General features: G+C 49.9%; 2 protein-coding genes across 2 annotated transcripts in view; both read right to left on the reverse strand.

Moving 5' to 3' along the window:
• The window catches only part of RIMS4 (regulating synaptic membrane exocytosis 4), a 53,124-nt gene extending 36,338 nt beyond the window's left edge, over positions 1 to 16,786 (reverse strand). The window contains exon 1 of the mRNA XM_053574318.1: positions 16,477 to 16,786. Coding sequence (XP_053430293.1) covers positions 16,477 to 16,573 — 97 coding nt within the window. The 5' untranslated portion in view covers positions 16,574 to 16,786. The remainder of the gene's footprint in view (positions 1 to 16,476) is intronic.
• Positions 16,787 to 18,566: 1,780 nt separating this feature from the next.
• Positions 18,567 to 20,582, reverse strand: LOC128573683 (beta-catenin-like protein 1). Its single transcript, XM_053574042.1, has 2 exons — positions 19,065 to 20,582; positions 18,567 to 18,829 (listed from the first exon to the last, which is right to left on the reverse strand). The coding sequence occupies exons 1-2, from the start codon at positions 20,568 to 20,570 to the stop codon at positions 18,668 to 18,670; spliced, it is 1,668 nt and encodes a 555-aa protein (XP_053430017.1). The 5' UTR covers positions 20,571 to 20,582; the 3' UTR covers positions 18,567 to 18,667.
• Between the last annotated feature and the right edge of the window lie 3,808 nt (positions 20,583 to 24,390).

Genomic DNA, 24,390 nt, shown 5'->3' on the forward strand with positions numbered 1-24,390 from the left:
GTGAGCACCTCAGGAATCCCAGAGTGTCAGCACTGTCCCTTCAGATCTTGCCTGTGGCTCCTTTCTGGTTCAGGTCTGTGGTGTCACATAAACTCATGGACAGACTGCCTTGCATGAAGGTGCCAACCTGAATAGGGGGAGTGTAAGTGGAGACACAGCCATTTTCACCCGCCAGGCCACACACCCTCCTGGTGCTGGAGAAAGAAAAGCCTTTTTCTTACTCAGACTCCTATAGAAGGGTTGTTTTTTTTTTTTTTTGGCTGGGGCTGGGTTTGAACCCACCACCGCTGGTATATAGGGCCGGCACCCTACTCCTTTGAGTCACAGGTGCTGCCCAAGAAGGGGGTATTTTTTAATTCAACCACCAGGAGTGGAGACAGAAGTACTCTCCTCTAATCTGCACAAAGGTACTGCATTTGCTGTGCATCTGTGCCAGGGCCCAAGATAAGAGACCCCCAAGTGGATGGGCCATAATGGGTTGTGCTCACTCTCAGTTCAAAGGCCCCACTAAGATTGTGGGGCCCAGGACAAGAGTGCAAATGAAGGCCCTCGTGCTTATTCTAAATATTTAAAAGTTATAAAGCAGGATATTAAATAAAATATGTTTCATCCTTCCACTCTGACAAATGTCTTCATAATGACCTTGAAGGCCAGGACAGATTCAAATTTAGAATCTTCATAGTTCTACAGCTGAATGTGGGAAGCAGCCCTCAGCCATGGCCCACCCTGTCTTTCCCCCTCCCCCCATATCAAGGTCGCACTCTGCTCATCTGTGCTCTGTTCTCACCTCCTTAAACAGCACCTCAGGGCCACCCTTCAGGATACCCCAGAAGGATGGACCAGTGAAGGGGTCTAGACAGATCTCAAAAGCTGACTGAGGGCCATTTGGACAGAGAATTCCAAGGTCCCCATACCTGGGGCAGGCCCAGAAAGAGGAGTCCAGGTAGGCACATCTTCACCCAACAGGTTCCTCACCCTCCCCACCCTCTAAGGTGGCCTGGCTGAGGGAGGGCTGGACAGCAGCCCAGTTATACTGGCAACCCCAGATCCGAGCCCTCCCTGGGCAAGTCTATAGGCAAGAACCGAGGCAGCACCCAGTTCAACCACCAGCCAGACCTAACATTCACCAAACAGGTCATGAAAAAACTTACAGGAGCCTGACATGGGTCAATTCTTTTGGGGACTATTCTCCAATATTTACCAAACCGTTCACAAATCAATAGATTTGCCAGCTGGCTAGAGGTGAGATAAGGCATGAGGATTCCCTCTCTTTCTTCCTGGGCAAGGCTCAGATTTGGGACTTTAAGTTCCACCACAGGCCCATATAGAGCCCTTTCTAGGGCAGGAGACCAACAGGGTCCTAATTCCTGGCCGGGGTTGGGGTCAACAACCCTTCAAACTCAACCCTTAACTAAAGAGTGGTTTTCCTTTATTTTTTTATTTTAATTTTTTTTTTTTTTTTTTGAAGACTTAGACATTCACCTCTGGAGAGAAATTATGGGTTTCAAGAGTTCTTGACAAAGAGCTTCATTCCAGAAATGTAAAGCCAGCATTTTAAATTTGGTTCTTATTCACTGCTGGAAAGTATTAGAATGAAGATTACAAATTTAATAATGTAACACGGCAGGAATTGGCCCAGCCTTGTCTCCAGGAGAGTAATTTGTTCCTGCCTTCAAAGCGGCACTTCCCAGCATCACCAGACCAGCCTGGTGACACACTCCTGACTTTTTTGTCCCTTACCCTCTAGCCCACACAGGCAGCGCAGACGCCAGAAGATCATCACCACCCTGGTCTGAGGACTCGATGCTGAGACGGTTGCATCTGTCTGGGGAGAGCTGCTATAAAGAAAGAACCATCCATGGGCCACTTGGCTCCATTCTCACCACCTGCAACCACAGAGGTCTTTAAAGATTTGTAAACTCTAAATCTGAGTCCGTCTTGTCCCTGCTAAAAACCCAACAGGGGCTCCAACTACCCTCTAGCTTGAGCCAAAAATCTTAACTTTAAAGACCGAAGTATGACTCACTCCTGCTCCCTCACTGACCACATGCTCCTTTCCCTGGGCTTTCAAAAGACCAAGTCCCACCTCAGGACCTGTGCATGTCTGCTAATAACAACAAGAGCGAATATATTCTGAGCACTACGTACCAGGCCCTGTGCTAAGGGCTTCACAGTGTCCTCTCACCCCCACCCTGAGAGGGAGGTGAAGAGCCACATTGTTAAGCTCAGACTCCGAAGCTGGCCAGCTGGACCTGAATCCTACCTTTAACCTTTACTGTGTGATCTGGGGCAACTTAATCAACCTCTCTGTGTCTCTATTTCCTCCTCTACAAAATAAGGACAGTATAGTACCTACCTCATGGAGCAGATGTGGGACTTGAATGAGTCAATGGAAGTGAAGTATCAGAACGTGAGGGGTGCCATATACAGACGGGTGCCTTTTACAGAGGGAGAAACAGAGGCACCACCAAGAGGCACAATGTGAGAATATTCACACAACTACCAGGGGGAGTGTGGTCTTCAACGTTGAAGCCCTCAATTTTTACCAGGACGTGTCCATTATAGAAAATATGGAGAAAAAAAAAAAAAAAGAGCAAACAGGAAAGAAAAAACTACCCATAATTCCATCATGCAGAAGCGATGGAACTTAACATTTCCATCTGTGTTGGGGGGAAGGAGTGAAGGAGAGGAGGAAGATAAGAGATCACTGTGAGGGCAGAGAACCCAGGATTCCACCTCCACTCCCATCGCTGACTCCCAGGTCTATGTCCTCAGCATGTGTCACATGTGTCACTTCCCTCCCCTGCCGTGCCTTCACTGGCCAACTCCACTATTTCCTCAGGCCTCGGCTTAGCTGTCCCCTGATACCACCCCTCCACACACACACAAACCACAGGCCAGTTCTCCCAGCACCTTCTACTTGATTATATGGCTGATCACAGTAGAGACTGGATTATTAGTTTTGCCTTTGGGTTGTCTAATGTCTCACCCCTTCCCCTAGAAGCTGGATGTGAACTCCACGAGGGCAAAGACTAGTTCGGTCACCATAACGGGGCCTGGTGTCACCAACTGCTGGAGGAAAAAAGGGAGAAAAAGAGTAGGGAGGGAGAGAGAATAGGAAGAAGGGAGGGAGGGCTTGGGATTCAGCCCTGCCTTTCCCAAATCAGTGCTCCCTGGGTGGGATGCAGACAGGAATCACACAGTCCCTGACCAGGCAGAGGCTCACTGTGTGGCAATGGAAAAGTGGCAGAAGCCAGGTGTGTGAGTGCCAGAGAGGAAGACAAGCAAAGCACCATGTGAATGCCCAGGAGGAACGATCATTTCCGGGGAGGTGGGGGGGTGGGGAACAGATGTGTGCCTCCTGGAAGAGGTGGCTTTGGAGCCCTGGAGAAGGAGGGTAGGGTACTCTGAAATAATGGGCCAAGCAGAGGCACAGAGACAGAAAACTCAAAAAAGACAGCCAAATAAGGAGATCTTGATTTTTGCCTGCAAAAAAGAAAAAAAAAATGGCTGGGAAGACTGGAAATATGAAGCAAAACTTGTCTTCCAGGTTCATCCTGCCACCTTCTCTCCAGTACCCTCTCCAAATAAACGGGCAGGCCATGCTCTAGAGCCGAAGTGAGCAATGCTGACATTCCCCCGCCTCACGCCCCTGTCCCAGCGCACTGCCTATGGTTAGCACCTGCACTTCTTTGCCTGAGGACTACCTCCCATGACAGGCTGGAAATGACAGGCAATCACCAACTCTCTGATCTGCCCCAGCAGCCCTCAGCCAATGACTGAAGGGACGTGGTCTATAAATATCCCAGCTCCCTCATTCTCAGGTAGGATAATTAAAGTGCATGTTCTACCTCAGGAGTCCACAAACTAGGTGCTTGGGCTGGATCCATCTGGCTGCCTGTTTTTGTAAATAAAGTTTTATTAGAACACAGCCTCACCCATTAATTTACATATTGTCTGTGGCAGCTTTCTCACTACAACTGTGTAGTAGTGTGACTGAGCAGTTGTAAGAGAGACCACATGGCCTACAAAAACTAAAATATCTATTGTCTGGCCCTTTGCAGACATTTGCTGAGTTCTGTGCTACACTGTCCCTCAGAAGTCCCTAGCAAGATTAAACTCCAGCTGTCCTCACTCAGGGGTAACCTGCCTAACAACACTACTTCCTGACTTCTTTCCCTATGTCACGTTCTCACTCCTGTCCTGGGGTCTCATGGATCACCTTAAGGGTGACATAGTGAGACTTCTGTCTCACAAAATAAATAAATCATGAAAAATTGCTATTAGACTGCTTTGACTTATAAAAATACTTGTTTCGTGTGGTTTGACCCAATACTGGTACTTGAATTCTTGTTTAAGGGTCTACTTCCAAAGTAGGATAGCAGGGCACGTGTCACCATGCCCATTTTGTAGACGAGCCCTAACCTGAGACTGCTCCATGCACACACATTATTTCTTCCACAATGGCAGAGGTCAGCTTTGTTTTGGGATTCCCTAGCCACCCCCCAACCACAGCCCTGCCATGTATCTTTGATATATGTAGTGCCATTAAAACACCTGCAGGGTACCTGCTGCTTACAGCCAGGGACTTTTCATACAATGAGGAAACCAAGGTTTGAAAAGGAGAATGACTTGCCCAGGGTTATGCAGCTGGCAAACTGGCAGAAGTGGTATCTCAAATCTAAGTTTCCTTATGACAGATCCAGGGCTCATTCCATGACAAATCAGCTTATCCTTTAAGCTTTCGCCTCAAGCAGCCTGGTAGGGCTCCTGCCTACCTCTCTGGATAGAGGGCCAGTTTTCCATGAGGATCAGGTGAGGTCAAACAGATAAAAATGCTTTGTTAAACACAAAGGAGTTAGAACGTCAGGACAGACACTCTTCAAAGAGGTACTTGGAAACAGTTCTCCCACTAAGGAGAACCAAGTATACATACATATTGATGAAAAAAAATAACTGCAGTACAGAATGCTGGAAGGGCCACAGATGTTAGAGTCAGGCCTGGGTTTAAAGCCCTGTCCCATCCCTTACTAGCTGTGTGACTTTCGCAAAGTAAGGGGTCCATCTGGACACATGATTTCTCCATACTGCCCAATGCAACACCCGTGTCCACCTTGTGGGACTGTGGAGAGAGTGACCTGCTCCACACAGAACTGGGCACGCGTGCTCTCCCCACTCAGTAGCCACAGGTTCCCAGACAGTGGGTGGGTAGACCTGCTAGTCCCCTATACCAAGCAGGTCACTGACTACACAGCTGCTGTATTTGCTGGTACCTGCTCACAGTTGCCTCATCTTTGGAGAAATGCCCTTAGCTCATGAGAGCTGTCTTGCCCCCCAGAGTTATGCTCTCTGCCAACTCGGGGGACTACTTGATTCAGGAATACCAAAGGCTGATCAACCCTGCAATGCCATCCACTCTCTAGAGCTCCCCAGGGGTCAGGCTGAGGCAGATGAGTGCCCAAGGCCGGCTGCTCTTTTCCTGCTTTGGGCTGCTATTCTCTCTGCCTCTTCCTCTCTCTCTTTTGCAGGTTTCACCTGAGAGCATCCCTCCGTCTATCACTTGCACACAAATACGGGCAAAGGCAGCAGAAATGGGAGGGAAGAGTTCCCCCATCTTATGTATTCTTTTCAATTCCAAAAGACTGCTGGGAGAAGTGCAGAGAATAACGTGCGTGTAAAATTCTCTCTCACTAGAGGCACTAGCCTGATTCCCCACAGGGCTGCCAGTTTGGGGGTCCCTCTGCCAGGTCTCAACAGACACAACAGAAGCTTGACACAAGTGTTACCTTCCTGAGGCCAGATGGCCCGGAGGTGGGTTGCCTCGGGCCTGGGTGGACCCCAGAGGCACCGGGTCCAGTCTTGGTGTTGGGCCCAGGCAGAGGAAAGATGTTGCTCAAGACATTTGCTGAGGAACTAATTAATTTCCATTACAGGCCCCAATTAGTGACACATCCTCCCACCCACTTTCAGGGCAACTCCAGGTGGCATTTACCAGGGACACCAAGTGCTGGAGATGCAGAGTACAGCTTTGAAGCAAAGTCAGGTGATGGCAGGGTCCACCATGGCCCGTGGAGGCACCCTGTGGGTGGGGATAGGCCCTGAGCAGAGAGTTGGAAAAGTCAGTGCTAGTCCTGGCCTGGCCACAGACCTGCTGTTGAGGCTTTGGGCAAACCAAGATCACTCTCTGGGCCTCACCTTCTTAAGATAGCTGGAGTAGATGACCTCAGAGGGACTCTAGCTAAATATCGGCTAACACTCTTAACACACTTCCTGCGTACCAGGCTCTCTGCAAATATTTACTAATTTAATCTTCGTGACACCTTTAAGGCAGGAAGGGGCTATTATAAGCCTATTGTACAGATGAGGAAACAGGCTCAGAGAGTTTAAGTAACTAGCTTATGGTCACACAGCCAGTAAGTGGCAGAGCCAGGATTCAAACCCAGGCTCTCTGGCTGTGCAGCACACAGTGTTATCCCCCACCATGCTACACTACCTGGTATTTGCTGATACACTGCTCTGGGACCCTCACGGTGCCTGGTGCAGGGCTAGACACCACCATAAGTGCTTTATAAGAACTGGATAACAAGAAATTAACAAAGAAATGGTAGCCCAAAAGACTGTGATGGTGGTTTGTGGGAGAGGGACTAGGTGGCTGAGGTGGGAAGAGGGCTGGTATTCCTTGGAGTCTTTTAGTGCTGTTTGGCTTTTTCTTCTCTTTCTTTCTTTTTTTTTTTCACTATGAACTTAGTTATCATCAGTAGGAATAGCACAAAAGTCATGAGAACAGACACAGTATTTATGCTAGGGATAGGGCAGGAGGATCAGAAGACAGGGGTGCCCAGGACACTTCTCATCAGATATTTCTCACGTGCTCATAATGCCAGAGCACCTTCACAGACGACCTAATCCAAAAAACCGTTTATTTAAAAAATTATTCCACGGTGAATTAGCCAAAGATCAGCTAGAGAGAAACTTCAGCAGGAGGGGACACTCTGGGGATGAAAATGACCATACTGGGGCTGTAGCACAGTGGGAGAAAATAAAAAGAGAAATGGGGGTCCTGAACGAGTGTCCTCCCTTCTCTGGGAGGCTCTGTTTGTATCTATACCAAACCTGCCAGACTGTCACTCTGGAAAGGAGGAGACTGAGGCTCAAAGAGACAAAGACAGGTGGCCGTAGGAGACACTGAGATTCAGCAGCTCCACCGAGTCCTCCTTTCTTGACCCCTAACCCAGCCTCTGGGGCTCCGGGGTGTACATGCTAAACCCCACATACCCATACCAGAGCTGGGAGTCCCAAGCTGGCAGTGTGCTCCTCTACTCACACCCTTCCTCCACCGGGTGTGTGGAGACCGCATTTTCAGGAAGCCTACAGCGCAAGAAAGGCAGCAGCTGCCATTTCGTGGACGTGTGTTATACATACATTATCTCCCGATTCTCACAAGCTATCTCCAACTCACTCCATTTTGCAAAAGGACAGACTGAGGCCCAGACTGGCTGGCTGTCTACCGTAGCCAAGTTGCACAGCCAGAAAGGGGCTGAGATGCAAACCTATGTCTTTGGGCCTCCAAAGTCTGTTCCCTTTTGCTATCCCAAGCCACCCCTCTCCAAGAGCACTTCCCATCAGCTTAGAACAAGTCCCACCTGGAAAGAACAGGTAGTCCCCGGGGTTATGAATAAGGTAGGTTCAATAGGTGTTCTTAAGTTGAATTTGTATGTAAGTTGGAACAGGTACATTTACCCATTGCCTGTAATAGTCTCCATTTGTAAGTTCAAGTTGTATTATCAATCGAATGTTTGTAACTCGAGGACAGCCTATATTTTTATGTGCCCTAGCCTCTCAGACTGTGACTTTTATGGGGCTGAGTGAGAATCTTCATCACCTCATAAGGTCTATCTCCCACCTCCAACCTGAGCTAGATCCCACCTTCCCTAGCAAACTACTAGCAACCCCTTTCTTAGAAATGTCTAAATAAATTGACTCGGTAAACTTCCCTGCTAGCATTTCCTAGCATTTTGCCCCTTTACACCGACAATTCCTTTGATTTACTTCTTCCCAGTAGAGGCTTATCCTTAAATGAACCTCCTGGTTTTAACACATAGCCCTGCCTTTCCATTAGGCAGAAAAGGGATTGTGCCCTGTTCCCTTGGGTAAAAGGAGCTAGGCCTGAATCCTCAGATTTCCCAGAGCTGTCTGAGTCCAATATCCCACGAAGTGATATTATGGCCTGATGCGTTATTAGTTTTGATTCATTTGTCATTTGTACGATAACTTCCTAAAGGATTTATGGGGACCCGCATGTTAAACCCAGGACTAAAGCAGGCAGTAGCTGAGACTCATTTAGATCAGAGACCATGTGATGGAAACAGGAGGGCCCAAAGACTGAATGTGGTACCCAGTGTCCCAGCATCTAAGGTCCAGGAAGCCAGGAGACAGCCCACATTGACAAGATCCCTTCATTTCTCTCCAGCCTTCTCCTCTAACCCTGTGGTTCCCAAAGTTGAGTCCTGGGATTAGCATCACCTGGGAACTTGTTAGTAACGGGAAGCCCTGTCTCACCCCAAACCAAATGAGAAACTCTGGGGTGGGCCTGCCCTAATCCATTAAAACTGACAACCACCACCAGGACAGCTGTAGCAGCTATCACCGCCTGAGCACTTGCTGTGCCCAGCATGAAACACACTCTCACCAGTCCTCATAGCTGAGGACTCCTTAATTCCACATGTGGCGAAGGTGTGTTTTGTGCATTAGGTCATTTCTCCCTCTCAGCAACCCTTTAAAGTTTGACCATTATTATGCCCATTTTGTAGATAATATAGTTCACATAATTTGGAAGCAGCAAGAGGCAAGATGAAAATTTGGGTCCGTCAGATTCCAAAGCCAGAGTCTCTCTGTCCCGCCATGAAGTTCCCCAGAATCTCTCAGACCTGTCAGACTGAGAAGTGACAAAGCTGGGTTAGGCAGGGTGGGCAGAAAGAGCCCAGCCCTGACTTCACAACTCCACAGTACCTTCAAGTCACACTGTAAAAGAAGCCACATTACACATTTAAAGGCATGCCATCTGTGCCTACAGAATACAAAGACAGGGATTCAGGAGACATGAGCCTTCTCTCTGGCTTTTTCTTTTCCTTCTTTGGACCCTCAGTTGCCCCGTGGATAATTCTTATCATCATCTACAAGGCTAAGATGATCTCCCGGCTACTTAGGTCTCTGACCCCGTCTTCCCTCATCCACTCTCTTTAACCACACTGCTTCTATTCCCTAAATCCCAAACTCACACTAACCTCAGGGCCTTTGCACAGCTGTTCCCTCTGCCCAGAACACTCTCCCCCCTCACATTCCCATTGCTAGCATTGTCCTTTAGTCTTCAACTCAAATGTCACCTCCTCAGTAAGCCTTCCCTGACTGCATTATATTACTGCTTATGCCATCACCATTTTATTTTCATTCTACTTGATACATTCTGAAATTATTTTTTAATTGGCTACCTACATATTGTGTCTCTCTGACCCCGGAACATAAGTCTATGTGAGCAGATACCATGTCTGACTTGTTCCCCAATATAATCCTAGCACCTCAAATGCTGTTTAATGCAGAGCAGCTAATTAAATATTGGTTTAATGAATAAATACCAATAAAGAAAACCTGACTCAAAGGCCAGGAAAAAAAAAAAAAGGCCAGAGCTCTAGATCCTTAACATGGGACCTCGGCAAGCCACTTTGCCTCTTTGAGCCTCAGTTTCCTTCCTTGTCTACCGAGGAAAGAGCAACAGATGCTTTCTAAGGGTCCTTCTAAGTCTGCCAGTCTTGGAAAGCCCAGCCTGGAACCAGCCCAGTTGGTCCATCCAAAAGAGGCAGGTGGCCAGGGTCCCAGCAGCAGCTGCCCTCTGCCCACCCCCACCCACATCCCTGCCCAGCCACTCAGTCATCTCACTCCCCCATCACAGAAACTGTTAATGAAGTGCGCACTGCTAAATGCAGTTACAATTACGGGGGCTAAGAATAAGGCGCTGACATCAGCCTCCTCAGTTTCCGAGTGAATCAGAAGGGGGGGGGGAGAGGAAGGAGAAAAGGGGAGGGGGGATGGCGCTCTGGAGCTGTCAAGTGGAAATAGCACAGCGTTAAATATAATCCAGCACTGGCCTACATCAGTCTGGAGAGGCAGGTGATGGCTTTGTCCCCAGGGCCAGGGCAGACAACTGGATTCTTTAAGGAGGCCAGCAGCCACAGCAGCTGCTGACCCACTGTGATGGGCACTCTCCAGGGACTGATGGCCAGGAGGGTACTCCACTAGGCTTGTGTGGGCAACAGTGGGGTGGCAGACCCTGGTGGGGCACATTGCACCCTGGCCTCGTCACCTGCTCTTTTGACAGCATAAGGACAGCCCCTGGAGCTTACACAGCTCTTTCCCACATGGGATCTCATTTCATGCCCAGAGGCAGACAGCCTAGAGTCACACCTGGGTTTGAATCACCACACAACCTAGGAAAGTCATTAAACTGCTCCAAGCTGCCTAGTTTTCCTCATCTGCAAAATGGGTACAACTACAACACTGGCTACCTCTCCAGATTGCTACAGGATTCAGTGAGATCACAGGAAGCACTGCGCAGGGCCAAGCAGGTCCCTCAATCATTCTATTTTTACAATCTTGAGAGATGCTCAGACAAAAATAATTAACCCCTTTTTTTCCCCAGATGAGGCTCAGAAAGGTTAAGGCACTTGCTTGAGGCCACAGATTCAGAGTGGAGTCAAATCCAAGATCTTTCCACTATAAAAAGACAGTGGAAGTGAAAACCAGTTGAAAGCAAAATTAAAAAAAAAAAAAAAATAGACAGGGCAGTGCCTGTGGCTCAAAGGAGTAGGGCACTGGCCCCATGTGATGGAGGTGGTGAGTTCAAGCCCAGCTCCAGCCCCCCACCCCCAAAAAAGGCAGTGGAATTGATGTGGACCCCTGGGGGGCACAGGAGGATGGATTACAGTGGAGGCGAAGTTGCACCCTTTTAAGCACATTCTCCCACAACGGCACCTATCCAACAATGTTTAAAAGACATGTTATATTTAAAAGTGATGGTTGTTAAAACCATAATGAAAAGATATAGAGAAAACAAAGTAGAAGAAAAGCCCTGGGACAGCCGAGGGGGTCAGCTGGGGGTTAAGGCTTCTTAGTGTTCATATTTACACCCCCCTTTTACCTCCTCCCCCCACACACACCTCAACCTTCAGCTGGAACTGGCTCTGCCTCTGCCACTGGGGTAAAGTGGGGAGGGAGGCAGAAACTCCTCAAAGGGAAACAAGGTGGATGGGCCCCTCCTTCCCACTCCCATCGAAGAACCAGGTGGGGCTCTGGCAGCTGCAAACCAAGGAAGCTGGTACCAGGAGTCTAGGCGCTTTCCAATGGGAAAGGGGGGATGTCTAGGGGAGAGAAAAATTAGGGAAAGAGCTCTAATAGCATCAGAGCAGATCTGCAGCCCGGATGTGTATAATGGGTGAAGGGATGGATCCTCACACGCCTGAATTTTCTGAGAATTCTTTCAGGATAATTTGATTAAAAAACAAAGTAGTTTGGGTCCACATTCGCCCCCCACTCCTCAATTTGAACTATGGAACAAGTGGTTCAATTCACTATCATGTTTCAGTTATCCAAATCTAGAATTCTGCTCTGCTTCCAAAACATAAAAGAGATCACAGCACTCAGGGTAAACTGGGGAGGGAGGAGGGAAGAAGTGGCCTATCCTGGGGGTGCAGGTGTGAGTACAGACTTCAAAGTCTCAGCCTGGTTCCTTCAAGTGGCCCTGAGCATAGTATATTCTAAGGCCTCTCCCCTCATCTACTCAGTCAGCCTCCCCCTAGGGCTGAAGGATTCTGTTCCCACCATCTTAGGGGAGAGGGATGGGACAACAGGACATTTTGTTACCCAAAAAAAGCTCAGGTCAAATTTCAAGGACAAGAGTTAGCATTTGGCCTGGGAAAGAAAACTCTGCCAAAGGAATGAACGGGGTGTGGGTGTGCGTGTGTGTTGGGGGGGGGGGGTTTCAGTGCAGTCATTCCAGGTGCCTGGGGGTGGGGACAGGAACTGGAACTCTGATTCCCCCTGCCAGGATATGTCTGGCAGAATACGGATATCACCCTCCCCACCCCACAACCCAGAAGTACTCAGACTACTCCCTCCATTTCCCCTCCATCCAAAAATGGGAGCAGGTACCAGTGTGTGGGTCCCAACCACCATGCCCCCCTCTACTAAATTTGGTCTGAACGGAAGAGGGTGGTGCCATGAAAGGCTTTCCAGCCCAGAGACGTGGCCTGAACAGCTAGGAAAGGGACCGGTAGCCGGCTGGTGTTGCCATGGCAACTTCCTCCCTGCGCTGGATCGAAGCTTCCATCCTATGGGCAAATCAGAGCTGGCTGCTCCAGCTTCTCCGCCCTTCTCCTGGGCGGGTGTGGGGAGAAGTGGACGCCAAAAGCACTTAATCAGGCTCAGGAACACCATCCCCAATTCTAGACCCCAATGTAACAACCCCCTTTGGCATCTGCTGGAAATTGGAGACACCCCAGCTCCCCAGCTATGCCCCAAGGCAGCCTGTCAGGGCTGGAACTGCTGACGTGATTGGTGCAAATGAACTGGTCAGGAAGTGCAGGGGAACGGCAGCCAGAATTCTCCGTTTGTTTGGCATGTAAGCCCCCCAAATCTCTTCCTTCAAGCCACTTTGAAGAAGGAGAGCTCAGCTCTACCTTAATACCTGTAATAATGCAATACAATTAACCTATTGAAATTATAAAGCTAACATTTTGAAAACCAGCCTTCTCCCCTCCCCAAATCCAGTGATTCTTTTTCACCGTCATGCTCAGAAACAACTCTTTCTTGGTAATAAGACAGATAACAGCTAACATGTCTAGGGAACCTGCCTCCTGCCAGCTACTGTACTAAGCCCTTTGCATAGCACAAATAGCATAATAATTGAAAGCACTGATGCTTGAGTTAGATTGCCCAGGTTCAAATCCTAATTCCCTCACTTCCTGGCTGAGTGACCTTGAGTGAATTACTAATGTCTGTGCCTCAGTTTTCTCATCTGAAGATGGGGACATTAACAGGATGTTAGTTTTACAAGGTTGCTATGAGGAATGAGTTAAGATAATATATTTAAAGTGCCTCAGAATATGTCCAGCACAAGGTAATCATTTTAAAAACATTCACCCTATGCAGTCCAGGCTATTATTTTCTTCCTCCTATAGATGAGAAAACTGAGTTCACATGTCTAAGTCCCGCCCACCCAAACCTCCCCAATTACAAGCCCAGTGTCAGCAAGTCTGAACGTAGACACAGAAATGCCTCCAAGTGCATCCTTGAGAAAAGGGGCAAAAGCAGAATCATCAAAAATGAGTTCCAAGTGCACAAGGCAAAGTGCTCCTTGGAAGGAATTCTAGGGACCCCCAATGACCAGCACTCAAGGGTGGCTAGAGAGGGTAGGACAGGGCAGCTTCTTTTGCCCACCCCAACGGTGAAGGATCTCAAACCCACATTAGGAACCTGCTCTGCCCCAGTTAAGGCTAATGAAATACCGTCTGCTCCTCACACCATTTCTCAGGAAACTAGCTGAAGGATGACACATAAGCCCTGAAGATGGCTCTGGCTCAATCTAGTTGTTAAAAAAGATCCATTTGACATGAGGTGGAAGCAGCAACAAAGGAGAGGCTCCTAGATGAGCCAGAGGCCTGTCAAGGACACACTTCTGAGCCATCGGGGACAGACAGGCATTAAGACGGCCAGGGGAGAGATGGGGGAAGAGGCAGGTGGAGCCAAATCTGCTGACAGCCTCCTGCCAAAGCAGTCTATGTCCGGTATTGGAGAGACCATTCCAACTGCTTTTAGAAATTAGTTCAGCATAGTGCTGTTCAAAAACAATAAATCCAAAAGGCTTCTTTTAGGAAAAAATTAACAATTGCAAGAACACCACGACAATGTTCCCTACTTCCAGCTCTCACCAGATATTCATTAGTCTTCCGGAAATCAAAGTTGATTTTCCCCCCTCCCACTCCCAAACTCAAAGCATCCCTCAAGAAGAGCAGACAGGGAGCAAAAGATGCCCAAACCTAACTCTTGGCTGACAGCCATGTCCCGAGGCCTCCTCACCTGGGAACCATTTTCCACACAGTGAGACCTGGCTTTTTAAAAACAAATCCTTTCAGAGAAAGGGCCACTGGTTTACTGCAAAGAGAACTGGAAACCCGATTTTAGTCTCAGCTCTATGCCTGCCTCACTGGATAACCTTGGGTGATATACACACATGTATACCCTCGCCCCTCACCCCCAGGGCTTTAGTTAAACACATAAACCCATGCTCACAAAACTACACACACCCTCCCATCCATTTGGTATCAAAAAGGAGTTTGGACAAGATGATTTCTAGGTCTCTTCCAAATGAAATGGAAGAATTTCAAGAAATCCACTGGAAAGAAACATCAGGTGGACCTTTAAAAATATGCTAGCATGACATGAAGTTATCTGTTCTGATTTAAGTGAAACCAGAGCAAGTCACCTGGAGCCTGCAATCATCAAGGTGTCTAACCCATGACATGGAGCATGACTTTGGAGAAAAACCAAACTGTCCTTGCCCGGGATACTCCTATAAACCCATGCTCCTGCCCAGCCTGCTGAACTTCAGAAGAGTATCCTCCCATAAGGGAGCCAGCTCCTTTAGGCAGCTTTGGCTTTCTGCCCCTGCCCCAGCTCCCTCTCTGCAGCTACTCCCTCCCTCAGACCCTCAGAAGCTAGATTTCCTCTGTCTGATTTTGCTCCAGCAGAATTCTTTGGCCACCGTGTTGAGAACCACCACACACTCCACTCCTCAGCTTGCCTTGTCCAGAATAACAATACAACCTCTCTCAGTTACATCAAGGGAAGGGTTAATTCTAAGCCTCAGTTGCTTTTTCCGTAAAATGGGTGCTTCTGTAAAACAGCTCTCTAGTAACCATTTTTACCCCCACCCACCTCCAGGTCAACACTGAGACAGGTCTATTAGGGGTCTGCTTTGCGCACTCCCCTTCACTCACTAGCCAACACGTTCCTCTGGACAGCCTTCTTTCTGCCACCTTTCTCCCGCTGCAGCCCCACATAAGCACCCCTCACCCAGGCCTCTATTCCAGGATAGAACCTAAACGGCTGAGTTGACCAGACAAGGGTCCCCAAGGGCAGGACGTGTAAACCTGGGTCCACAAACTCCCTGAAACTGTAGGCTAAACATTGTGGATGCTGCATATGTGTGCTTTGGGAGCAAAAGTCCCTACATTCACCAGAGTCTTGAAAGTGGCCATGAAATCATTTTGCTCCTCCCCACCACGTACACTCCTGTTTTGTCCCCTCACTGAATTCAAATACCCTCTGACTTTCAACTCACAAAACACTTTGAAATCCATCCTCACACCGTATAGAACCTTGTGTCTGAGGCAGTGTCATCCCCATTTCACAGATGAGCAAATTGAGGGTCTACGATGGCATGACTTACCCAAGGTCACAGCTAACAAGTGGAGAATGGACTGAAACCTGCTTCTGACTGGCACTCTGGGGAACTCACACCCAAACCCTCTAGCAACCCCACCTGTTGGATCCGCTCCCCTACCCCAGAACCAGATCAGAACTGTTATGTTTCCCAGCCCTGGTCCCAGGCCCTAAAGAGCAGGTTTCCCGCTCCTTCCCGCCCCTCGGGCTCTGGCTGAGGTTGTGCGCAGGCCTGGGAGGAGGCTCAAGCCACTGGATGGTGGCCGAACTCAGCCCACCCAGGAGAACTACTCCAGGCACAAGAGCACCTGAGGTCAGGGGCACACAACCGCCGGCGCGCCAGTGTAGAGTTGCGCCGCCCTACACCTCTCTCCCGGAGGACCGGGGAGGAAGGCCGTCGCCTGGCCGGTTCCCCCCGGTCCGCCCCAGACGGATGAGAATCAGGAGCCCCAGCCTGTGGGGGAAGTGGGGAAGAGACAAATGGGGGCGCTCAAGGCCTCGGGCGCCGGGCGGGGGTCTTGGGCAGAGAACCTCTGGATGCAGCCAAGACAAAGATGGAGAAGTAAGGTCTGCGCGCCACCTCCAATGGCGGTGGGCGCGTCGGAGCCCCAGGGTGAGGCGGCCAAAGCCTCGCGGTTTGAAGAGTGGAAACATATACCAGACTCAGGGTAGGTGGCAGGTTGGACCCCGTGATGAGGCAGAGGGTATGCAGTAGGCGCAGTGAGTACGGGGGGCTGGGTTCAGGAGACCCAAAGGGCCCACCTGCGGATGATCTTGGGGTCCTTGGTGGGGAAGGCTAGAAGAGAGTGCATCGTAGACACTCTGGGGTCGCGCGGCTGGGGATGGAGACCCAGGGGGCGCCTTCCCGAGCGGGGGTGGGGAAGAAAAAGCGGCCACCTCGAAGGACGCACCGGGTCAGGGAGGGGGCCTCCGGATCGTCCTGCCGGGACGCCTCCCGGGGTCGGGGAGCAGGCGCAAGCTCACCTGCGTCCTCGTCGTCGAAGGAGTTCATGCACGGGAAGTAGATGGCGAGCGCCTCGAAGGAGGCGGACAGGCTGAGGCGGCTCTGCGAGCGCTCCATGCCCGCGCCGGCGCCCGGCGCCTCGGCCGCGGCGGCGGCGGCGGCGGCGGGCGGCTTGGGCAGCTTGGCCGCCCCATTCTTGACTCGGAGTACGGCGCGCGGCGTGGTGGTGGCGGCGGCCCGGGGCCGGGCCGGGGCTCCGCGGCGGGGCTGGCGGGCGCGGCGGGGCCGGCGAGCAGGCGGCGGCGGGCCGGGAGCTGGCGACGCGCGGAGCCCGAGGCGCGCTGTGCTCCCGGCGGCTGCGGCGGCGGCTGTGGCGGCGGCGCAGCGCGCTCTGGCCCGCGGCGCCCCCCGCCGGCCACGCGGGGCGGGCTCGGAGCGCGGACTGCAGCCAATGGGCGCCGCCCGGGGGAGGGGGCGCCGCCGGCGGGGCGTGGGAGCCCAGAGAGCGCGGGCTGTGTCTCCTTCGCCGCCCCCAGCCCGGGCAGGTGTGCGCACCCGGAGAAAGGCGCCGCGCGAGAGTGTCTGCGCCCGGGTCCGGGGCCATACCCCGCTCCCCGGCCCTCACACTCAGCCCTCAGACTCGCCCGCTATGCAGGTGTCCAGTCCCCAACCCAGACAGGCCTCACCCCGCGACACCGGCGCGCTGTGAAGGGACGCACTCCCAGGCCTGTCGGCACCCGGCCTCCCACAGAGACCCTCGGATTCACACATGCTCCCACAGAGAAGCTCAAACAGGCACCCACACCTACACACGCACTTTGCAAGAGGCACCGCAGGCCCCGGGTAGATGCACCCACAGACTTCCTCCCTCCCAGACTGACAAATCCACGGACACACACAGACTCGCACAGAGACCCGCACAGACTCACAGAGACCTGGGGACACACTCAGGGTGACAGGGAGGACACCCTTGGCACTGGCCTCCCACACAGGGGAACCCTCAGGTCTCACAAAAACCTATGGAAATTCAGACAGGTGCACGCACACTCACAGACACCCTAGAATCCAGACACACAGTCCTACCTCAGATGATCACACAATCCCAGATCAGCACACAGATAACAACTGGCCTCCTCTTCCCCTTGAATGCTCTCAGCCTTGTCAGACACTGACAGACCCTCTCAGACCCACTTCAGTGGCACACACTCACACCACGATGTGGCCACAGACTCATCACTCCCAGTGAAGCATATATTCTGATGTCCTGATACCCTCAGATTCAACATGCAGACCCTGAGACATACTTGGGCAGGCTCACACTCTCAGACCCTCCCTCATACCCACCCACAGCAACCCATAGTCCTCACACTCACACACAGGCTCAGTAGCTCAGAGCCCCAGAATAAGCAGAGATAAGCATCATCAGAAACCTCTGCATACCTTGCCTTGACCCAGGACCTGAGGATCCCCATCCCCCTAGTCAGGCCCCAGCTGCTCCCACATTCCTCTTTATGAAGTAGCCTGGTCAGGTAGAAAGAGTGCAGGCCTCAGAGGGGGCAGCTCAGAGTTTCAATCTCAGGTACTATCTTTCTGGGTGGCCTAAGGCAAAACCTTTCCTCACTGATTTATTTCCTCACCAGTGCAATGGGATAGGTACCCTCCAATTGGGATGGCCAGGAGGATTCAGTAAGATATGGGTATCAGTTTTGTATGGTGGTGTAACAAACTAAGCAACTTTAAAACAATACCCATCTATTAGTTTACAATTCTGTATGTGGGTCAGAAGTCTGGGCAGCCTGAGCTGGGTTCTCTGCATAGGGCCTCACAAAATATTTTCCAAACTGGGCTTTCTTTGCAGGCTATGGAGAAGATTCTGCTTCTGAGATCATCCAGGTTGTTGGCAGGATTCAGTTCCTTGTGGTTGCAGGACTGAGATCCCATTTTCTAGCTGGCGGTCAGCCAGGAGTCGACCTCAGCTCCTGTGAGTGGCTCTCTGGTCCTTGCACGTGGCCCCATCCACCCTCAAGGCCATTAGGATGTTAAGCTCTTCACATCTTTTTTTATTATTTATTTATTTGTTTATGTATGTATGTATGTATTTATTTATTTTACCAAAACTAGCTTTAATTTGTCCAGAAGCTCCACAGAGCAGTCTGGAGCTGTTTATTGGAGAAAAGCCATGAGTCCATGGTGCACAGGGCCAAGGGGCCTCTAGATGTTCTCCAGCAGGCCAAGGATGCGCTTCTGCTCATTCTCCCGGAACTCTGGGCCCCGGCCGTCCCCGATGTTCTCTGCATACTCCTTGATGATGTGCCTGACAATGTGGATGGAGCTTCCTCGCATGTTCAGGATCTGGTGAACCCTCTGGCGAATCTAATAGCAGGGAAAGAATAGGAAGAAAAAGAAAAAGGACCATTTGTCCTGGTAGACACCAGAATGCATCATCTTGAAATTACTTAGCTCCCCCTCCTCCCTGAAAAAGAAGGCCACATGGCATAAAGGAATTCAAGGAAAGTGTGGTCCATCTTTCCTTGAAAGTCTCTACCTAATCAGGTGTCAAGCAAGGATGCAGGGACGGACAGGCCCACTGAAGGGAAGACCTTCCTACCTGAGGGACATTGGCATTGCAGATCTCAGCCATGATGTAGCAGATGTGCTGGAGAACAAAGAGCCCTGCATCCAGGCGCCGGAGGTAGAACTCATCCTCAGTGTCATTGTCTATGATCTCCCCACACTGGACCATGTCGTGTTTTTCCCCTTCAATCTTCTTGTCTGATAGCTGCACTGCATTCATATATTTAAAATGCAACTCCATTAGTCTATCAACCTTTTCACTGTCCTTTTCAGTGAATTTGTTCAGAAGCCGGGTTCGCTGCTGCCCTCTCAGGTTCCGCAGGAGGGAAGCCAAGATGGAACAGACGTGCTCTTCGTATTCCTTCTCAGTGGTTCCCACTTTCTTGATCTTCCTGGGAGATTTCATAAAGAGGGGAAAGATGGTTCGTAAGCCAAGAATGTCAATAAATTTATGACAGTTGTCCGTGCCCTCGGGCCCAATCATAGCATGGTCCAGCACTTTCAGGGCACTGCTCCGGGAGATCTTGTTTTCTCTGAGCATGAGATTCATCAGCTGAAGACCCTCACCCTTCAGGAAGCGCTCGCGATTGGAACTGAGCATTAGGCAGGAGCAGAGCGAATCGAACAGATTCTCCATCATCTCCTGCTCTTCAGCTGTACCGGGATTGCGTCTTTTAAACACGGATAACTGCTGAAGAAGCACATCAATTCCATCCAGCTCCCCAAGCAATTCCCTGTTATCATCGTTGTCCTGGAGCAATATGGCCAGCACTTCACTGCAATACAGTTTGTTGGCATCGAAAGGCATCTTTGCCTTCAGCCTCTTCAACAGCCACTGCAGAAGACCCTGCTGGGCACCGTCTGTACACACCTCAGGTCGGAACTCTGCCATGTTTTCTATAATAGCCAGAGTGTTATGGACACCGTCTGCCTCCTCTTTCACAGACTCGTCCAGGCGCTCCAGATTCTGTACCAGCAGTGTTACCACCTGCCTGTCCACCAGAGCACCGATGAGTACATCCACTCCCTCTTTACTCTCACGGAGGGTGTCTATATCTGTCAATTCCTGAAGCAAATCAACCGCTGCTATGGACACATCTGTGTTATCATGTCCAAGCAACCTGAGAAGTGACTGCACAGCATTCAGCTCCACCAGAAGGCGGTACAGGTCTGGCATGGTGGCCACCACGTGCATTTTGTGAATGATGTCATTTAGGTCCAGCTCAGATTCCAGGAACTTCTCCGGATTGTCTGGAAACTTAATCCGCAATTCTTGGTTTTTGTACAATCTCTTTTCAAATGCGAGGATCATTTTCTTCACTGAGGTTTCATCCAGTGGCTCCTCCTCCTGGTCAGTGATCTGAAGCAGCCTTTTCTTGTCATCTGCTTCTTCCACCACAGGCATTTCCTCTTCCCGATAGCGGCCACGTTCTCGAGTTCCTGCTTGCTTCCAGTGCATTTTCTGCTCTGCCTCTTCATCATCCCGGGGACGTTTTGTGCCCCTGTTGGGCTGGTAACTCAGAAGGTCGCCCACATCCATGGTCCCTGGCCCAGCCAACAGCCAGTACACTAGTTCCCTCCACTTGCTCCTAGACTCGCTCTTCTCGGCTTTTAAATCTCTCTAACTTCCCTTCTGCCTCTTGGCATGGGAAAACTCTGCTTTTAAATGGCTCTTGTGATTAGATGAGACCCACCCAGATAATCTCCCTTTGATGTATGATGTAATACAATCACTACTGATTGTATTATCACTGTAGTATCTTATTACAGTCACGGTTTCTACCCACACTCAAAAAGGAAGGGATTATACAAAGGCCAGGATCACTGGGGTCAGTCCTGCCCACCTCTCTATGTAAAATACCCAGCACCGGGCCTGCACAAGGCAGGTGTCCCTGGACCCAGGCCCTTTACCAGGAATCAGACCAAGACCTTAAGAGAAGCCTGGTGAAATAGTTAAGCATGTTCCTGGTACAGTTGTTCTCATTGTGGTAAATGGCAGCTCCATTTCTCCCAGATGTTCATACCATACATCTTGGAGTCATCCTTGACTCTTGTCTTTCTCTCACAGACCACATTCAATCCATTAGCAATTCCTATCAAATCTATTCCCAAAATGATGTGGAGAGAAGGGAACACTTTTACACTGCTGGTGGGACTGCAAACTAATACAACCTTTTTGGAAGGAAGTCTGGAGAATCCTCAAAGAACTCAGACTAGACCTCCCAGTTGATCCTGCAATCCCATTACTGGGCATCTACCCAGGAGGGAAAAAATCCTTTTATCATAAGGACACTTGCACTAGACTATTTATTGCAGCTCAATTTACAATCATCAAAATGTGGAAACAGCCTAAATGCCCACCAACCCAGGAATGGATTAACAAGCTGTGGTATATGTACACCATGGAATACTATTCAGCCATTAAAAAAATGGAGACTTTACATCCTTTGTATTGACCTGGATGGAAGTGGAACACATTATTCTTAGTAAAGCATCACAAGAATGGAGAAGCATGAACCCTATGTACTCAATTTTGATATGAGGACAATTAATGACATGGTGGGGGTGGAGGAAGGGGAGAGCGAAGAGAGAGAAAAGAAGGAGGAAGAGGGGTGGGGAAAGGAAGAGCAGAGAGAGGGAAGGAGCGAGGGGGTGGGGTCTTAGTGTGTGCCACACCTTTTAGGGGCAAGACACGGTTGTAAGAGGGTCTTTGCCTAACAAATGCAATCAGTGTAACCTGGTTTCTTTTACCCTCAGTGAATCCCCAACAATAAATTAAAAAAAAAAAAAATCACCCATTGGCTCACTTGGCTCCAGAACCCTTGCACTTGCTGAACACTCTGCCTGAGACACTCTCCCTTCCAGAGAGCTGAGTGGCTCACTCTCATGGATCTGTATTCAAACGGAACTTTCTCTGTAAAGTCTGCCCTCACCACCCCTTGTAAAGTACCAAAAGCCACTCCCCGAAATGCCAAATCCTCCATACCTTGCTTTGTTTCCCACTGTAGCTCTTACCATCATCTGACACATCCCGTATAGCCATATATATGTGAGGGGGGGGTGCATATATATGTATGCACACAAATATGTGTGTGTGTGTGTGTGTGTGTGTGCAGATAGACATTTTTGGCTGTTCATTCTTATTGTCTCTTTCTTCTCCCTACCCAGAGCCTAGAAGAATAGTTGGCAAAAGGTTGATGCTCAGTGGATAGTTATTGACCGGACCCATCAAGTCTCACACCAGCCTAAGGAAGGAAGTACTCTTGGTGCCCCTCCCCTATGTTACAAATGAAGAACTGAGGCTGGCAATGGATTTACCCAAAGTCATGGTGAGTGGAGAATGGGATTAGCACCTCAGGCAATCTAGCTCCAAAGTCTGTGCCCATTCCCTCTCTGGCGTCCTGAGACCAGGGCACAAAGGGAGGGGCAAGGGAGATGGGGAACTCAGGGAATGTTGGCCTGGAGCCAGGGAGGAGTTACAGGCATCCGTGAGGAATGTCTGAGAGACCCACAGTAACGCTCCTGGGAGCCAGACGTGCAGGACAGTATATGGTGGCTAAGCGTGCAGACCCTGGAGCCAGCCTTTGGAAGTTCAAATTCCAGCTTTGGCACTTAGCTGTTGGACCTCTGTGGTGGGTGTTGCTTTTTTTTTAATTTTTAATTTTTTAATTTTGTTTATTATTATTATTTTCTCTTGCCTCAGCCTCCTGAGTAGCTGGGACTACAGGCGCCCTCTTCAACAGCCGGTAATTTTTTGTTACAGTTTGGCTGGGGATGGGTTTGAACCCACCACCCTCAGTATATGGGGCCAGCGCCCTACTCACTGAGCCACAGGAGCCCTTCTCTGTGGTGGTTTTAAAACATGCATGCACAGTGTTTGACTTTCCTCCCACTGAGAGGTGGGTTCTGTGTCCTCTTCTCTCAAATCTGGGTCAGCCGTAGTGGCTGGCTTGTAACTAGTAGAATGCAGAGGAAATGATACGCATAACTTCTGATGCTAGATCAGCCATGTCCTGTGGCTTCCTATAGCTCACTTGGGTTACGCACTGTGGGAGAAGCCAGCCTCCACTTCAGAAACCCGACTACCTGGAGATGTAGGAGCCTTGCTGGGGAGACCGCAAAAGGCCCTGCTTTAGCATCATCCACCAGGCACGTGTGTGAGCCATCATGGGTGCCCAGTCCAGTGACACATTGTTGTAGCCGCTGCTGATACCTGATGGCAACAGAATGGGAGATTTTGTACAAGAACTGCTCAACAGAACCCCTCCCAAACTGTTGAGCCACAGAATAAATGGCATCAATAAGTTTTGGGATAATATTTTATGCCACCATAGAATAGTGACCTTGAGCAAATGAAGTAACCTCTTTGGTCTTAATTCTTTGACTGTAAAACAGGGACATTGCCTTGCAGTTTAACATCACCAAATGACTTAATAAATATGGAGTTCCGAGAACAGTCTCCAAATACAAGAAGTGCTCTGCAAGGATAAGCTGCTGTTGCTAAAGGACAGGACAGCCCCATCTATCAGAGCCACACATCCAGGACTGGAAGGAATAAGAAAGATCCTCCAACCCTCTCATCTGAGAAAGAAGGAAACTGAGCCTCTGTGGTTTGAGGCTATCCAGATAGTGCAGGGGATAGCCTCAAGCCACAGAGCACACCGGGACAGAACACTGCCCTGGGCTGGTGTTCCTTCTACCGTGCTCCTGCAAGAGTGGCACGGAGTCCCTGGGTTAATGCCGATGAGGCAGTGTAGAGGAGAAAATGTGGCCAACAGAGGAAGAGTCAGCCTCTGGCCAGTAATAGAGACAATGCACTTGCTGGTGTGATTTCTCCTTTCTTGGCTAGCTCATGCCTACTCTTCCACCAAATGAGGTTTGGGCCTGTAAGCTTGAACCTCTGATCTCTTGTAAATATGTAATGTTTCTTGGTGGCCAGCAATTTACATTTGAATAATGCATTCTAAGAACAAGCTTGGCAGTGGAGGAGATGTTTGAGATTGTGGATGAAGAAGGTAATGGATGTGGATCCAGAAGAAGGAAGAGATGGGAAACCAGAGACAAACTTGGGTCCAATGAGGTGGAGGAAGCTAAGATACCAGGCAGCTTGGTGGAGTGGAGTTGAACTATCGCCTGACTTGGGTTCAAATGCCTGTCCTTATTGTACTTACGCGACCTTAGGTAAGTCACCTCAGGGTTTTCATCAAAAAATGAGCATAATTAACACTCGCTCTGCAAAGTCATGGTGAAGATTAGATACATGGTGTGCTTGGCATATAGTAGGTACTTGATAGATACAGTCTTTGAATAAAAGGTCCGAGGGCCCACCATGTGCCAGTTTCGTACCCAGCTCTGAGAAT

This window comes from Nycticebus coucang, chromosome 21 (genome assembly GCF_027406575.1).
Source record: "Nycticebus coucang isolate mNycCou1 chromosome 21, mNycCou1.pri, whole genome shotgun sequence".
NCBI lineage: Eukaryota > Metazoa > Chordata > Mammalia > Primates > Lorisidae > Nycticebus > Nycticebus coucang.

What these genes read in the sequence shown, in the direction of transcription:
- LOC128573683 (XM_053574042.1), bottom strand. Translation starts at nt 20,570, where the DNA reads ATGGATGTGGGCGACCTTCTGAGTTACCAGCCCAACAGGGGCACAAAA. An exon ending in GCAATGCCAATGTCCCTCAG is followed by an intron (nt 18,830 to 19,064) that starts GTAGGAAGGTCT and finishes CCCTGCTATTAG; the next exon opens with ATTCGCCAGAGGGTTCACCA.